The 17,637-nt window shown below is 44.2% G+C and overlaps 1 protein-coding gene across 1 annotated transcript; it reads right to left on the bottom strand.

The window, feature by feature from the left end:
* Positions 1 to 2,619: 2,619 nt before the first annotated feature.
* Positions 2,620 to 17,330, bottom strand: LOC310793133 (tyrosine-protein phosphatase non-receptor type 5-like; the record flags this gene model as incomplete). The annotated part of the gene is made up of 12 exons (XM_083654894.1): positions 2,620 to 2,713; positions 5,133 to 5,246; positions 5,769 to 5,929; positions 6,938 to 7,048; positions 7,869 to 8,006; positions 8,158 to 8,237; positions 8,635 to 8,719; positions 9,319 to 9,511; positions 10,528 to 10,784; positions 13,518 to 13,613; positions 15,310 to 15,432; positions 17,067 to 17,330. The coding sequence occupies 12 exons, from the start codon at positions 17,328 to 17,330 to the stop codon at positions 2,620 to 2,622; spliced, it is 1,716 nt and encodes a 571-aa protein (XP_083511020.1).
* Positions 17,331 to 17,637: the final 307 nt, after the last annotated feature.

Here is a 17,637-nt window from a genome sequence, read left to right as displayed (position 1 = left end):
GGTTCAAAACACACACGCACACACGCACGCACGCACGCACGCGCACACACACACACACACACACACACACACACACACACACGCCAACATTAAGCTGTGAAAAAGAGGACCCATTTTAACTTTCGAGTGCTATTTAGCCACCTTCCTGACAAGCTAGCATGACATGACATACCAATCTATGCCTTAGGTCTTCTAGATTCATATGATACCAGAAACTTCACTCTGGCTTTAAAACTGAGCCCGCTACAGCCTTTGAAAGCCAAATTTCAAAATCGTGATATTTCCTGAATATTGAAATATTTCCAAAAACCAGCCCAAGCCTACTCCTCAGGGTTAATGTGTACATCTAAAAACGGTTGTCTGTAAAAAAATAAAAAAATAAAAATAAAATGCAATGCTCTGGCGGACCACCAGGCGGAGCCGCGCGGGCCACAGTTTGGGAAGCAATGGTGTAGTGTAGGCGATAGTCTTACTAGGTCTCTGACTAGCAAAGCAAATAAGCTGCCGCTAAAGCTACATGTAATAATTTACACGGGGGAGCCCTCAGGCTAGTTCGCTTAAACCCACAGCCTGGGAAGCAACTGAACCTAGCTCGACTCGGTCAGACCAGTCGGCGGTAACCATCGGTTGTCAGCCTGTAGCTCGCCCTACTTTACCAATAGGTAAGGGAGGGGTCTGCCTGTGAGCCTCTAGCCAGTGGTGGCTGGAGGATGTGGGTTTGTAGGCGCTGACTGGTGTAGGAGCCGGCGATGTTTACCTGTACGCTTGTTTCACTAGGGAAAGGAGAGGCGCAGGCCCTGTCGCTAAAGCTAGCGCTCGGCATAGCTACTATTATACCACTGTGAACACAGCGAAGCTTCCTTCAGAGTGCAAAGATGCCTACCCCGCCTCCCCTGCCTGCATATTGTAGAGATTGGCACATTAAAATAGAGCTTCTGTTCTGTGAGAGAGAGGAAGGTGCCTCATCTCAAATAAGTGAGTTACCTCATGAATACTATGAATATAGAACTCATTATGTAAGCCAGAGTTCTGCATTGATTTTTCTGATGGTCTTTTTCTATTCCTGGACTATATGCCCTTTCAGTCTGGCTGGCTCTGTGACACCTCTGAGTGTACGTCTATGTGGCCTTAATGCAGGAGTTGTTTACTGTAAACGTCAGCATGGGCCATGAGAACTGCACAGACAGCATGGTAAAACTGTAATACTGTAGACTGCACAGAATTCCTAATTAGTTAATTAATAACCTAATCGTTATACATTCCTATGTTCCATAACATTGTACATGCCTTTAATGAACACTTAGCACCATGCAACCTGAAGATGAGGTGGCTCCTGAATGCATACAAAGTTGAAAGACACCTTCTGTAACCATCTTTGTTTATGTTAAAAGGGAGATGGTCTTTGTGTCTAATGAGAAAAAGCCAGTTGTTGGTGGGTCATTTATATTTCAGGCAAACTTGTCCCTCAGTGTGGAATTTATTTTTCTTCATAGTGTTCAACGTTAGGCTGGTATTTGATCATTTCTGTCAATTTAGACATTTGAAATTAAGCTGGCACTTTGTACTATTCATACAAATTTTGGGGCAAAGAGCTGCAATTCTTCCTCAATTCTCCTTCAATCAAAACCACTGTAGGGAATCAGATTATGCTGTAAGTACAGTATGCTCCCATGTGGGCTATTTCACAACAACCACTCAATGAGGCCTTACCGATTGAGCCTTATGTACAGTCAAACCTTAGCAGTGCGTATGAACAACATGTTCTTACTCTGCACTCGTCTCGCAGAACTGCTTTGGCGACCTCCCTAATGCTCCCTAATGTGGGGGTGCTGGGAGGTTTAGGCATTGGGTAGGTGGTCTCTAGGTTTAGATATTGGGTGGGTGTGGTTAGGGCTAGGTTCTCCAGGCGAGACTGGGGGCGTCGTCGACCCACTTAAGGTCTTTGACGTAATCTCTTCGACCCCCTGGAGACCGGGGTCCAAGTCCCAAACCCCAAGCCCCTAACCCAAAAGCACTGTGGTACTACCGTCCCCTGGATGGTACTACCGTATTTCCCAACTCGTTCTGGACAACGAGCCCGAGGGCCTGCTTGACCTTTGCCTGAACCCACAGTGCTTTTAACGGTTGGCCCGTGCTGCATTCCATAAAAAGCCGGAGGCTCCGCGGATCATTAAGGAGGTCGCCAAAGGCGCTTGCCAAAGCGAGGCTCTGAGACGAGTTCAGAGTGAGAACGGGCTGATATGAAATGATCTCAGGAGGGAGGGTGGTGGGGATGGGGGGGGGGGGGGGTGATTTCTTTCTGGGCCTGATTGACTCTCCAGGGTTGGGTGGATCAATGGTACTATACTGTACTCAAGATTTGGAGATGGGGGGGGGGGGGGGGGCTATCACAAATTCCACCTCCTTTGTTCTGTTCAAAGATACACAGTAAGCACAGATTTCAAGTCAACCATTTAGTCCCATCGGAGTGAGCCTGTCTTGAGTGTGGAGATGAATGTAGCTTGAACTTGTTAAAGGGTGAGATTGAGATGATGCTAGGTACAGTGGTGAATACCACCAGCGGTGGTGGTACAGTGTACAGTGGTGTGTCTCGGTCTGGCTGGGGCTGGAGCGCTCACTCTACTCCTCGGCAGTGTGAGACAGCTGCTTCTCATACAGGCTGAGGACATGGTGCACAAACTGGTACTGCTCACCCGTCTGGATCATCCCACCCCTGGGACACAAACGCAGAAAGACAAGCATACGATATTTAGATGAGACGTTTATCGTTTCCCAACACTCCAGCTCATGGTCCACTTGAAAATCTCAAAGATGTTTGCGGCCCACATCCGACTGTAAACAAGTACGTAGGCCAAATAATGCGTTCTAAGAGCATTTCTTATTGTAACGATAAAAGGAGCTGTCCATCAGCACCACACAGAAATCAGAAACTAAAAGTGAGAGTCTGTCTGTAATAGGTAATTCATGAATAATTGATTACAAATTAAATAACTATGAGTCAAAAATGGAGAAATGCATGCTCATACATAGAAATAATAATGATTTTTTTCTTCTTCACAAAGATTGTAATGTTTTGCAAATGATTTGGCACACACTTGAGATACCTTCGCTGCCCACCAGTGGGCCCCAGCCCACAGGTTGAGAATGGCTGGTATAGAATATAGGTATGTTTAAATAGTTGGCACGACATCCATCGACAGCCATGTGTGCCATCAAAGTATCCGTGACCAAAACAGTGAACCTTATTTCTGCTCACTCATTGTGTGTCATGCTGGATCACAGCATCTAATGACTAAGCTGAGCTAGCTGGCTAATTCTTAAAGGAATGTTCAACCCAAAATGAACATGCAGTCATAACTACTCAACCCATGTGAGTCGAGGTAGCCCTCATAGTTTCATGTCAGCCTTCTTCCAATATATTGAAGTCAATGGACCCAAGGACTTTTTACTACCCCAAAAAAGCACAATATGATGTCAGTCAAGTTTCTTTAAACAGCTTACACAGCGTAATCCATGTTTATTGGAGTCAAACAATTGCACACTGGGTCCAAACGGCCAATATTTACCTCCTTATATGCTGCGTTTTCCTCACTGACAATGCTCTGGTCAACTCTGCCTCTGTGTGTGTGTGTGTGTGTGTGTGTGTGTGTGTGTGTGTGTGTGTGTGTGTGTGTGTGTGTGTGTGTGTGTGTGTGTGTGTGTGTGTGTGTGTGTGTGTGTGTGTGTGTGTGTGAGACAAGTTTGTTTGACTACAACACTTGAATCATGCTGCACAAGCTGTTTGCAGACATTTGAAATTTGAAATTGAAATTGAGCTGTTAACTTCAATCGTTTCAGAGAAGGCCGAGATGGAACTACGGGAACTAACTCACTGTGTGTTTGGTGATCCTACAAACTTGCATTTTCAAAGAATTTACGTTTTAGGGTGAACTATTCCTTTAAGGAATACAGCCCACAGTCAGTTAGCCCTTTCTCTGGAATAGTCAATCCAAACTAATACATTCTAGACAACTCAGACCGTGGGATTTTCTGACCTCCTACTAGAAGGAGGGAATAGCTTCCCAAAAAAGCTATTAAACAACTACAGCTCATTCAGAATGCGGCTGCTAGAGTTCTAACAAGAACCAAGAAAGCTGAACACATTACACCAGTTCTCAAATCCCTGCATTGGCTGCCAGTAAATCTTAGAATAGACTTTAAAATTCTGCTAATAGTTTACAAATCTCTCAACGGGTCAGGCCCACACTACATCTCTGAAATGCTTCTACACTATGAACCATCCAGATCCCTGAGATCTTCAGGCACTGGTCTACTAATTGTCCCGAGGACCAAATCAAAACATGGTGAAGCCGCGTTCTCCCACTATGCCTCTCATAACTGGAACAAACTCCCTGAACACATTAGATCTGCCCCTACTCTGCCTATTTTTAAATCCAAGCTAAAGACCTTTATGTTTACTCTTGCTTTTAACTGCTACTAAACTACTGCCTCTCTCGGCCTGTAATTAAAAAAAAAAAGATTCCTGTACATTTCCAACAAATGGACTGTACATGTAATAATAATACTGAAGAGTGCCTTGTAACTTATTTAAAACAGAAATAATGTTTCATGTTTGTTAATTTGAGTATATATTTTAACTAAAACTGTCGGCTGTGTTTTTTATGTGTGTTTTTTTATATGTGCATTGCTTTGCTGCTTGTTTTTTCGATTATTTTTTTGTAAAGCACCTTGAATTGCCTTGTGTATGAAAGGTGCTATATAAATAAAATTTGACTTGACTTGACTTGACTTAGAAAAAGTACACTGGAATGCCACTCAAAGTCGGAGTTAATTAAATTAATTACATTTAATTAAAATGACACAGCAAGGACTATAAATAGATATTATATACAGTAGACTGACTTAAAATGACACAGCCAGGACTATAAATAGATATTATATACAGTAGACTGACTTAAAATGTCATAGCCAGGACTATAAATAGATATTATATACAGTAGACCGACTTAAAATGACACAGCAAGGACTATAAATAGATATTATATACAGTAGACTGACTTAAAATGACACAGCCAGGACTATAAATAGGAACCAGGGCTAAAGAATAATCCTGAGCTCTTGTGTTTTCTCACCTGTCCAGACGGAGCTGGCAGGTGGTCCTCAGGATGTCGACCACGCCCTCGGTCCTCAGCTGCTTACACAGGATGGAGGTGGCAATGAAGCAGCCTGTTCGACCAATTCCAGCACTGCAGAGAAAGAAGGTGGAGGAAGGGTGGATGGAGAGAGAGGAAGAGTTGGTAAGCAGGGGAGTGGGAGAAGGTGGAGTAGAGGTTATAAAATGAAGGGGTGGGTGGGGGGAGGGGTGAAGTGAAAGAGGAGGGCGGAGAAAGAGGAAGTGCAGTGATCGGTGTATTGATTAGCGTGATCCCACTAATTTCAGTAATGAGAAATACTCTCTGGGGAAATCACACGACAGCTTGGAATTAGGCTAATAAGCTGCTCAAGGAAACGCCACCAAAATGGCTTTGTTGATTCCATTAGTTCTATAGTGAAAACAACAGTGAAAGGGCTTCCCCCTACAACTAAACTAGGCCATTTCCTTTGTGTAGTGGTTACCTTTTTACCACCAAGGGGTTATTTTTCACCCTTTTACTCGGGCCCTACATTTGGAATATTGCGTGTTAAACTTCCTATTGCTTATCTCCATACGATGATAGTAATTGATCCTGTTGTAGGAGGCTGTCTGCCCCCTCCTGTCAGTAGCCTACCTGCAGTGGACGATTACAGGGCCGCTGGTGGGCGGGGCTTCCTCTCTGGCTCTTTCCACTTCCTGTACCAGTTCCAGAAGGGGCGGAGCTTTGTCTGGAGTCTTCTGGTCAGGCCACGAGGTGTACCAGTACTGCTGCAGACTGCGCTCCTCTCCCCCACACTGGCATGCATGCACACACGCACACACACGTGCACACACACGTGCACACACACACACACACACACACACACACACACACACATACACACACACACACACACACACACACACACACACACAGTCAAACAGTCACAGGCATGAAATATAGATACGAGTACGTATATATATGTCAAGAGACAGACAAGTTATTTTTGATCAGCCACTTGCTCCCCATGTACAGTATGATATATCCAAATTGTTACCTCGGTGTTAGTTGCTAGGGCAAAAATGAATGCAGTGCGAGACAGCAAAAAAGAGTGGGGTTTTTGAAGAAGAGCTTATATCGCCTATACTGTGTACACAATCAAACCCATCAGCTGTCTGAATCCACAGCTTCTTTCTGCCAGGCCGGAATAACTATTAACCCTACAGAAAGACATTACAAACCAGAGGAGCTGAAGAAACAACAAGCTCAGAGCACAGTTATATAATCATGCCTTGGGGCTTAGTAATCAGATGAGGGCTACGTTTGGTTTGTTAAGTGCCAATGCTGCCATGACTCCAAATTAAGTAGACAGCAGCCATCATGAGCAGATGGATGGAAATTAAAATTGTGACTATGGCAGCATGTAAACCATGGACACTTCCCAATAGATATACTGTAGGTGAGGAAGAGCATACAGTACACTGTTATTACCCAGCAGCACTGATGTCAGAAAGACAGACAATGGGGGGCGTCTAGTGTAGAGGTAAAAAGAAGTGGCTGGTCACTGCACATGTGTCGGAGGAAGCATGTGCTAGTCTACGGCTCTCCCCAGATCAGCAGAGGAGCCGTGGAGCAACGGCCGGGACAGCAGGGGGAATTGGCCAAGTTCAATTGGGGAGAAAATTGATTATACACCACCATGTTTCATCTTAAGAGCAACTGCTCCACTTTGTGTTGACTTATTGATTTGATGAAAGCGGCTAAAGTAATCTTGTGGCCTGTATTCACTTTACTGTTACCTGTACACGTCTCTACAGGCTCACCTTCAGAGTGAACACCCTCAGACTGTAGTCATCCTCCTGGGTCACCGTGACCACGGTGATCTCAATGCCCTCATGGGTCACAGTGTCCTCGGGCCAGTACTCTGCACATTTCTACAAGACACAATGGAGGGACAGACGGATGGACAGACACACGCACACACGCACGCACGCACGCACGCACACGCACACACACACACACACACACACACACACACACACACACACACACAGGGTATTAGTACGTCAATCCATCCATGGCTCAATCATCCATACATCAAGACAGAAATGTGATAATACATATCGTGTGGCGAAAAGTAAATTCTAATAATCGCTCAATTCTATTCTGCAGTAATCACGGTAACAATTTATAATAACCATGGTAAATTGATAGTTAATTAAACTTGAGTTAATAGTTATTTTACTGTTAAACAATTAAATGAATTTTACAAAGTATTATAAACATCAGTTGCAACTTTATAATAGCCATCAAAATAATGTTTATCTGTCCCCGTGTCCCCCTGTGTCCTCCTCCATCCCCCTCTGTCCACCAGAGGGGGACAGATCTATAAACATTATTTGGATGGCCATTATAAAGTTGCAACTGATGTTTATAATACTTTGTAAATCGTTAATATCTTTCTTGATTAATTATTATCATTTCGTTGTTTGTTAACAGGAAGATAACTATGAACTAAATTTGAATTCATCATTAGTCAATTTACCATTTATTAAAATGTTACTGATAGAGAAAATGTAACGGCTTGAATTGGCTTCAACATAATTCTGTACAGTCAGACTTTGTTGTCATTGAACTTTAATTGATTAGATCGTATCATGCTTGTATCAAATTACGCTATATATTGTGTCAAATTGTGTTGTGAAAGATGCATATCATCCCATTCCTAGGCATTATCCCCCCTCCTCTCCTGACCTCGTTCTTCTCCTCCAAGTTGGTGATCATCACTATGATGGGACTTTTCTCCTGCCACACCATCCTCCAGAAGTCTCCCACTGTGTTGACGGTGGGACCCTGGGTGGCGATGTATGCGCGCTCCTCACCTCCGTAGCCCTGCTCGCACACGCGCGCGCGCGCGCGCGCGCACGCATGCACACACACACACACACACACACACACACACACACACACACACACCCTGCCGTGTCACATACTGCACATCCCTGGTAAGCATGATGGTGTTTTTGTATGTAGTTTCACTTACTTGTAGGTAATTAGCATTGATGTAGGTGCTGAGGAAATCATCTTCATCTTGTGACTCCAAGATCACTCTGCTGTGTGTGTCTGGAGGCAGAACGTGTGAGATTACCGAGAGGGAGAAGGCTTGTAATTCAGAGAGATAACACCAGGGGAAGGCGGTAAGGTCTCTCTCTGCATATTATATATTACATCCCACAACTCAGATTTGGTTGTTTGGTGTCTCTTTGTGTGCTGTGTCTCAGTATGAATATAGATATTATGGCACCTATTTCAAACAGATGAGCAAAACAGTTGATGTATCTTTGAAATTATAAAAGAAAATCTGCATGAGAAGCACTTTGGACATGAGTTGAAATCATCTAGATCTAAAAACAATACATTACGCCCTGTAGTTGTCAAGAGATTTGATTTAACGCTAATTTCATTTCGTGATCTGTTTTTAGCGACTGTTGTAATTCGTGCTAGCTGTGAATGTACTCACTGGGTAGGATGGTCTTGTATCGGTTCTTTCTCACCAGACCTGGGTAGTTGTACTCCTTCGGGTCCACAAAGTTCATGGGAGTTTCCTGCCGATGGACAGAGAACAATGCTGTGTAGATGCAACAGCAATTATCCCATGGAGCTTCATGTAGAGTCCTATACAGTCCTCCTAATTTATATACAGTCCTATATACAGTACAGTCCTATCCTTGCCTCATGCTTGCATGTGACAAAATATGCAGGATGATTCATTAATTACCCATGGAATTCCATAAGAAGCTATGCTGTGTTGTTGTATTTACTGACTGTATGTGATTGAGAGACTATAGACAACTTGGGTATGATCTTGAATACACATCTTTCCGTCTGGCAGACACTGGAATCCTCTGTGGATTTTGGTATGCAAATATGCCTGTATCCATCCTTCTTTCGCCCACTGACAGACAGTGGAGTAGCTTACGGCCGTGTGCAAAGCTCCACTGGGTGTTTGTGTGTGTGTGTGTGTGTGTGTGTGTGTGTGTGTGTGTGTGTGTGTGTGTGAGTGTGCGAGTGTTCGCGCGGCGCGTGCGTGCGTGCATGTGTATCTCTGCGTGTCTTTTCCGGCTGTGTTTCTCTCTCCCCCGGCTGCTCTGTGTCTATCTGTTCATCTGCGTGCGAGAGCGTAGGCTGCTGCTGCTCCGCTCACGTAGAACTCAGCCTGTAGGCCCTGGTCATCCATGGCCCGGGTGTGTAGCAGGGCAGGGGTCAGCGCGTGGGCTCCCTCCCTGAGGTACTCCTGGGCCGACTGGTCTCTGGGCGACAGCTGGGCCCCGTAGCCGTAGGGCTCCGTACACCCCGGGGTGCACATGTCCAAGGTCAGGGACACGTTGGAGCCCCTCCTGTGTGGGAGCAGAAGTTGTGTACCCATCACCCATTTGCAAATAATGGATAAAGACAAATGAATATACGCTCATACGCAGACACATAGATACAGTCGTTCTGTGTGGGAACGCCCACACATGTTACTACGGCTGGCGCGTGAGACTAGACGGTGGGGGGAAAACCCCCCATATATCTCAATGGGCTGACTCACCAAAGGACGGTGCTGCGCGGTTCTAGATGATTGGGGATTCAAGAGCAGGTACTGTACATAGACGTCTGTTCAGATGTGCGTTTACTGCGGTGGTTGAATCCCCAATCCTGTCTGCCTGGGCTGGGCTAGCAGCTAAATGCTAACTATGCTGGCTGGGAAGAACGGGAGGATTTCCCCCATGCTGACCCATTGACCACGCGTCTATGACGAGACACCACCTGAATGTATCCAGGGATATAAGACACACATACAAACACAGACCGGCACATTTTCTCTGTTTCAATGTTTCACTTTCCTTCCAAACTGCGACCCCCAGGCCATCCTCAAACAACAACAACATTGGTTGATTTTCAAGGTGGTTAAAACGGCCGATGTTTACGAATGTGACCTCTTGGAGTTTTGTGAGTAGGTGCATGCGTGCAGTGGATACGCCAGAGTTGGGAGCTGTAACCAGGAAGTAGAGGTGACCTCTAGTGGTCTTTAAGTAACGACGGTCTGTTATTGAAATAGCTCGAACAAGCGAGCGATACAGGTTCGTGTGCCGATGTGGTCTGTTTTTGGTTTTTAACCGTAACCCTAACTGTTTTAGTTGCCTAAACTTGACCAAGTTGTTTTAGTTGCCTAAACTTAACCAAGTTGTTTTAGTTTCCTGAACTTAACCAAGTTGTTTTTCAAATTAACCAATGTGACGCGTTTCAAATGATTTCATTTCACCCATATATGTCGTTCTGGGAGTCGTTGGAAAACGACTTATTCTGTATTTGGGTATGAGGAAGTTGCCCCGCCCCTCCACTCTCTGCGGCACATTCCCCACTCTCTCACCTCTCCTGAAGCCCCACTGATGTGACGGTGAGGGTGGCGGCATCGCCCTCCGCCCTGGCGTCGTTGCCCAGGTCGAAGACAGGCATGTGGGGCATGGGGTCCAGGTCCAGCAGGTCCTCCTGGGCGTCCGTCCACTCGGACAGGGTGAAGGAGGGCTGGCGGCTCACAGACTGACGCCTGTCCCCCATGTCCCTCGACACTGCCACCGCCGACCACAAGCCCCTGCCGTAACGCCACCTACAGAGCATGTGTACCACCTGGGAGGAGACAGGGGGGTCAGTGCATACATGAATGAACCAATGAAGGAAGGAATTCCATCCATCCAACTCTATATCCATTTACCAATAAATCAATAAATCAACCGGCCAAATAGTCTGCCAACTCAATGTCAAAATCAGTCAATCCATCAATCAACCAATCAATCAATCAATCAAGTGTAGGGGAAACCACCTGTCAAATTGCCCCCATGGCTTTAGACGGAAGTGACGTAGCATTCCCACACAGACCGACTGTACTGTATCTATGGACCTCACTGCTTCTCGGGGCATATGGACATGGTTGGCAGGCTGGACGGGGCTCATACAGACATTTCCACGTGTGTTCCAGAGACCCATATGATGTCGCATACTGTATGTCGTACCCATAAAAATTGTTGAAAAGAACAATACCCACAGATACAAAAACACGAGAATATATGTGTTTAATATACATACAAGGAACTGTTGCAATCGGCTTTTTGAAACGCGCATTAAAAAAATCTCCCTGGAGCTCCAGGCCCTTCCCTGACCGCTGCTGAGCTGTAGCCCGAATGTGGCCCTCCACCCCGGTTGAGTCCCACTGGAAGCCGCAGGAGTTTCCTGCAGCCCAATAGCAAACCCCCCCCCCAACAACTTTCAAAATGTTTATGACTTATTTGCGAATACTGTATAAATAATATTTTTGGGGTACCAATATAATTAGGGCTGTGCCGATTCACTTATCTCCCGATTCGATACTATCACGATACTTTGGTGCCGATTCGATATATATTGCGATTCACGATTATTGCGATTCTACGATTATTGCGATTCGATATTACGATTTATTGCGATTTTTGTTTATTTTTTTCTTTTCTTTTTTCAGTTTGTTTGCTTTTTTACACTAGATTAGAACATGGGAAAAGTTGAATCATACACTAGAGACTGTATATTATATATCATGAGTAGGGCTGGGCGATATAGTTAAAAACAGGGGCGGACTGGGATCATAATTCAGGCCGGGCATTAGATACCAAGCAGGCCAGGCCGATATGGGCCAACGCGTGTGAAATTTGGGCCGTTTGAAGCCAGATTTGGGCCGTTTGAAGTCCAATTTTACAATGAGATGCACCCACTTTAACCCTGAAGTGTAATTATTACTTCAGACTAACTAATAAAGTAATAAAACCACTAGTAAACCAGTAGGCGGCGCCTAGCCTGCTGTTCAGTGAGTGGCCTGACTGCAAGCACCAAAAAAAAAAAAAAAAAAAAAAAAAAAAAATTTTTTTTTTTAATTTGCGATTATCGATTCTGGAATAAAAGATCGATCCAAAAAATCGTGACATTAAAAATCGCGATACTTAGGTGAATCGATTTTTTCTCCCACCCCTAAATATAATATAGAGCCACAATCACGCCCCCTTTCGGTTTAGGCATACCATACAGGGATTTCATCTGCCATTATTTTTTCCATAGACTTTTCGTAGAATGCGTACTGTATAAAAATGAACCATACGCATCTCGCGCGAATCCAGCTGCCTTGCAAGGGTATATAAAATTACTTTTATTTGGTTCAACCAATTGCAAGAACCGTCTGTATGTACAGTATGTATGTCTGCCCTTCGCGTATTTCAAGAACAATTTGTTGGATCGACTTCAAACTCTGGGAATGCGTTTACGGGGACCTGACGGAGTGCAGTGCCAAATCTTGTGCAATTCGGCATAGCGCCACCTACTGGCGACACAAAAAGCGGTTTATCTCGAGAACCGTTCGTCCGATTGATCTCAATTTTGGAGGGTGCCCTGCTGGGGACCCGAGGAATTGGGGAAGGGGGAGGTTGTGCAATCAGAGGGAGGATGGGGGTGAAGAGTGGTAGAGCATGATGTGTGAATGGGGGAAAGGGAGGGAGGGGAACGGACACTGCACTAGTTCAATTAATTCAGTGCAATTCAAGATCATTAGTTCAAACTCGCTGGCTGTTCCTCTTACCGGTACATTAAGTCAGAGGTTCTCAAATGTTTTTCAGCCAAGGAGCCCTTACAAGATAGAAAATATACCGGGGACCCCCTCATTCTGATTTGTGATTTTGGGCTAAGCTTAATTGTTTCCACGGTAACGTGCTTGACTTTTAATTTGATAGGTTTGTAGAATGTAATCCACAAACCATTTTAGATTTAAAGCATAAACTATTTTCGTTGAACTATGAAGATTTTGCAAAAACAAATATATATATATTTTTTTAATATATATATATTTTTTTATTACATTACATTTACATTACGTCATTTAGCAGACGCTTTTGTTTTGTCCAAAGCGACTTACAATATCACAATTTGTCAACAGTACAGAAAACCACTATGCAACACAATCAATGACAGCCAAGATATTTTGATAGACTAGCACCATGTAGGAAGTAGTTTGAGAAGGAATAAGTAACATGTAGCATTTTTGTTTTAAATATATATATATATATATATATTTTTTTTTACCTGAAAACTTTTCGTGGACCCCCTGGCAAAGTGCCCAAAGTACCCCTGGGGGTCCGCGGACCCCCATTTGAGAACCACTGCATTAAGTCACTTGGTTACTACTGCCATAATTAGAACTATAATTTTACATTTTAAAAACTTGACTATATAAAGGAGGTAAGATTAAAGAGCACATCCTCTAAAATCTCACAATTCATGCAGGAATAACTTTAAGTTTGAAATTTTGTTAAAAATAAATAAATAAAAGAAAAAGGGGGTGATCACCATGATCACACAGATGGCGACCCCGATGCCTGCGGTGCCATGGACGATCCAGTTGTGATGCTTGGTGTTCACCACTTCTCTCATCAACACCATAGACTGGCCAGTAGAGAGAGAGAGAGAGAGAGAGAGAGAGAGACTGGGGTCAGACAGGGACAGATTAGTTCTGAGAGAAAACAGTAAGATCAACACTGTGTGTCGCACTCTATCATGCATCACACCTTCACGTTCACTACTGCATTTTGGTCTCCATCCCAAAATACAGCAAGGCCAGTGCTATAGATGTGAGAGGTCTAGTTCTATAGGTCTAGTGCCATAGAGGTGACTGGTGAGAGGTCTGGTTCTATTATGTCTAGTTCTATGCACCTTATGTTCATATGCGGCAGTGGGCCAAATTCTAGTTCTATAGGTCTAGTTCTATAGAGGTGAGAGGTCTAGTTCTATAGGTCTAGTTCTATAGGTCTAGTTCTATAGGTCTAGTTCTATAGGTCTAGTTCTATAGGTCTAGTTCTATAGAGGTGAGAGGTCTAGTTCTATAGGTCTAGTGCCATAGAGGTGAGAGGTCTAGTTCTATAGGTCTAGTTCTATAGGTCTAGTTATATAGAGGTGAGAGGTCTAGTTCTATAGGTCTAGTGCCATAGAGGTGAGAGGTCTAGTTCTATAGGTCTAGTTCTATAGGTCTAGTTCTATAGAGGTGAGAGGTCTAGTTATATAGGTCTAGTTCTATAGAGGTGAGAGGTCTAGTTCTATAGGTCTAGTTCTATAGAGGCGAGAGGTCTAGTTCTATAGGTCTAGTTCTATAGGTCTAGTTCTATAGAGGTGAGAGGTCTAGTTCTATAGGTCTAGTTCTATAGGTCTAGTTCTATAGAGGTGAGAGGTCTAGTTCTATAGGTCTAGTTCTATAGAGGTGAGAGGTCTAGTTCTATAGGTCTAGTTCTATAGAGGTGGGAGGTCTAGTTCTATAGGTCTAGTGCTATACATGGTGAGAGGTCTAGTTATATAGGTCTAGTTCTATAGAGGTGAGAGGTCTAGTTCTATAGGTCTAGTTCTATAGAGGTGAGAGGTCTAGTTATATAGGTCTAGTTCTATAGAGGTGAGAGGTCTAGTTCTATAGGTCTAGTTCTATAGAGGTGAGAGGTCTAGTTCTATAGGTCTAGTTCTATAGGTCTAGTTCTATAGAGGTGAGAGGTCTAGTTCTATAGGTCTAGTTATATAGAGATGAGAGGTCTAGTTCTATAGGTCCAGTGTCATAGAGGTGAGAGGTCTAGTTCTATTGGTCTAGTTCTATAGAGGTGAGAGGTCTAGTTCTATAGGTCTAGTTCTATAGAGGTGAGAGGTCTAGTTCTATAGGTCTAGTTCTATAGAGGTGAGAGGTCTAGTTCTATAGGTCTAGTTCTATAGGTCTAGTTCTATAGAGGTGAGAGGTCTAGTTATATAGGTCTAGTTCTATAGAGGTGAGAGGTCTAGTTCTATAGGTCTAGTTCTATAGAGGTGAGAGGTCTAGTTCTATTGGTCTAGTTCTATAGAGGTGAGAGGTCTAGTTCTATAGGTCTAGTTCTATAGAGGTGAGAGGTCTAGTTCTATAGGTCTAGTTCTATAGAGGTGAGAGGTCTAGTTCTATTGGTCTAGTTCTATAGAGGTGAGAGGTCTAGTTCTATAGAGGTGAGAGGTCTAGTTCTATAGAGGTGAGAGGTCTAGTTCTATAGGTCTAGTTCTATAGAGGTGAGAGGTCTAGTTCTATTGGTCTAGTTCTATAGAGGTGAGAGGTGTGGTCAGAGCCAGTAGTGACACTGACCTCCATTCCAAAGATTGGGTTGCAGGGTAAGACAGCACCGAGGTAGAAGTCAATGACCTGCAGGGCTTTGTAGATGGAAGAGAGCGCGCCGTTTCCTTCCACCACAAAGAACAGCCAGTAGCCCTGGGAGGAGAGAGCAGAGGATGCACATCCTTACTGTGCATAAGGCACTGACAATCAGCCACATGCTTTACACAACTATTCAAAACAAATATATGGAAAACTCTCTCCATTTCTCTCTCTCTCTCTCTCTCTCTCTCTCTCTCTCTCTCTCTCTCTCTCTCTCTCTCTCTCACACACACACACACACACACACACACACACACACACACACACACACACACACACACACACACACACACACACAGTCTTGAACTTTCCAGCAAAGTTGTTCTCAAACGTTTTCACATCGAGGACCCCTAATCAGACACAAATTACACCACGGACGTCCATTTGATTTTGTCCCAATAAAGTGTATGAAACCCTTTGACCAAGATAGTCATACATTCTGTCATTGTGTTACTTATGTTACTTATGTAACACAATGAGTGGTGGCTGTAGCTCAGGAGGTAGAGCAGGTCGTCCACTAATCGCTTTGGATAAAAGAGGTCGGTGGTTCGATTCCCGGCTCCTCCAGTCTGCATGTCGAAGTGTCCTTGGGCAAGACACTGAACCCCAAATTGCTCCCGTTGGTGTGCCAGCACCCTGCGTAGTAACCTGCCGCCATCGGTGTGTGAATGGGTGAATGTACCTACTGACTGTAAAGCGCTTTGGATAAAAGCGCTATATAAATGCAGGCCATTTATGTATGGAATTATAGTGAAAATAAATGATCTGCCCTTTTTGCTGGGGAACGCCCTCTTGGACCCCTGGGGGTCCCCAGACCCCACTTTGAGAACCACTGTTTTAGCACTCAAGTGAAAAGAGAAAGGAGAGGAAAAGAAAGCCACACAGAAAAAAAGTTGAAAAAAGTAAATAAAAAATGTTAATTAAAAAAGTAAGAGAGAAAGTAAATTAACCACCTACAGTTTGGTGTGATAATCACACCTGCTTTTTCAAAGCTTTTTTACTTTATGGTAATGTTGCATCTGTTCTTTTTTGTTGAATGAATCACAGATAAAGTCACCAAAGTGAGAGGGACATGGAAGGAATATTAAACTGATGTTCAATCTAAGAAGAAAAAAGCATTTTCTGGGAGGCAGAAAAAGTAGACTGTCAAGCGAGCCACTTTATAGAATGACACTGTAATGAGGCGTATGACAAAGAAAATCTCAGTAAGTACAAATACAGGACAAGTTGAGAGAGAATACTGTGTGCTGCAGTGTCATTTGCATTGCTAATGTGGCAATTGCACTATTGTGAATTTCACAGGCTGATCTACATGAACACGCTGAGCTGAAAACCAACGTCTTACATCCATTTACTGAGGACACAAAAGGCATCCCAGCAGTCTGACTACAAGCACGTAAAGACACGCCCACTTTTTACCTCACGTTTTCAATTCCGCCCCCCACCACTGGAGAGGACGACGTCAATGAAACACAGCACTCTGAGGGGTGATTTGGACAAGATTGCACGATGTTCTCTTCTATGTGCCCCGTAAGGTTGACGTTGCTGATGTACTCTTTAAACTTGCCATAATCTGCTGTGCACTTTACAAACTTCCCCGTGTATCTTGTATACTTGTGTAGAAGACAACAAAAGTACAGTATTCTGGAGAAATTCAATTGTGCTCAACATGTGCCGGGGGCACTCACCGTGATTTGGGAGAGAAGGAAGAGCGCAGCCCAGCAGTGGATCTCCATCACCAGCATGTACACTTTGTGCATAAACAGTTCCTCCGTCTCACCCCGGGAGTCCTGGCCCTCCCGGCGCCCGGGGGCCCCATCTGTCTTCGGGGCTCCGTCTCCTAGTTTGTCCGTCTTTGTGGGCTCATCCAGCCAGACGGGGTCCTCGTCAGGCCTCAGGAAGATGGAGTCCTCTGTGTGGGAACGGGTGGAGCTGCTCAGCCGGCGGATCATGATCCCCCTGTTTAACCAGGGTTAGAGTTAGCTGCCATAATCCCTCTGTGAATGCCAAGCTTTGACGCCTGGGTAATTCTCTTGTTTGACTTTTTCTTCTATACAGTGCATTTGGTTTGTCCGCTATTTGAAACACGAATAAAATATTGAAAGATGAAGTCTCATTTAAAAAAATAATACATAAATTAGGTAAATGAGTGCTGTGAACTCACATTTGTTTCGTTCTGCGGGACTGTCTGACCTACAGCCCAGGGCGGGTGTTTTCAGAAATTACAAAGTGCACTAGCTAGCCAATCAAAGTCCTGCC

The sequence above is a fragment of the Poromitra crassiceps genome, assembly GCF_964638095.1.
Source record: "Poromitra crassiceps genome assembly, chromosome: 18".
In the NCBI taxonomy this organism is placed as follows: Eukaryota; Metazoa; Chordata; class Actinopteri; order Beryciformes; family Melamphaidae; genus Poromitra; species Poromitra crassiceps.
This window is presented reverse-complemented; position numbering and strand designations above follow the sequence as displayed.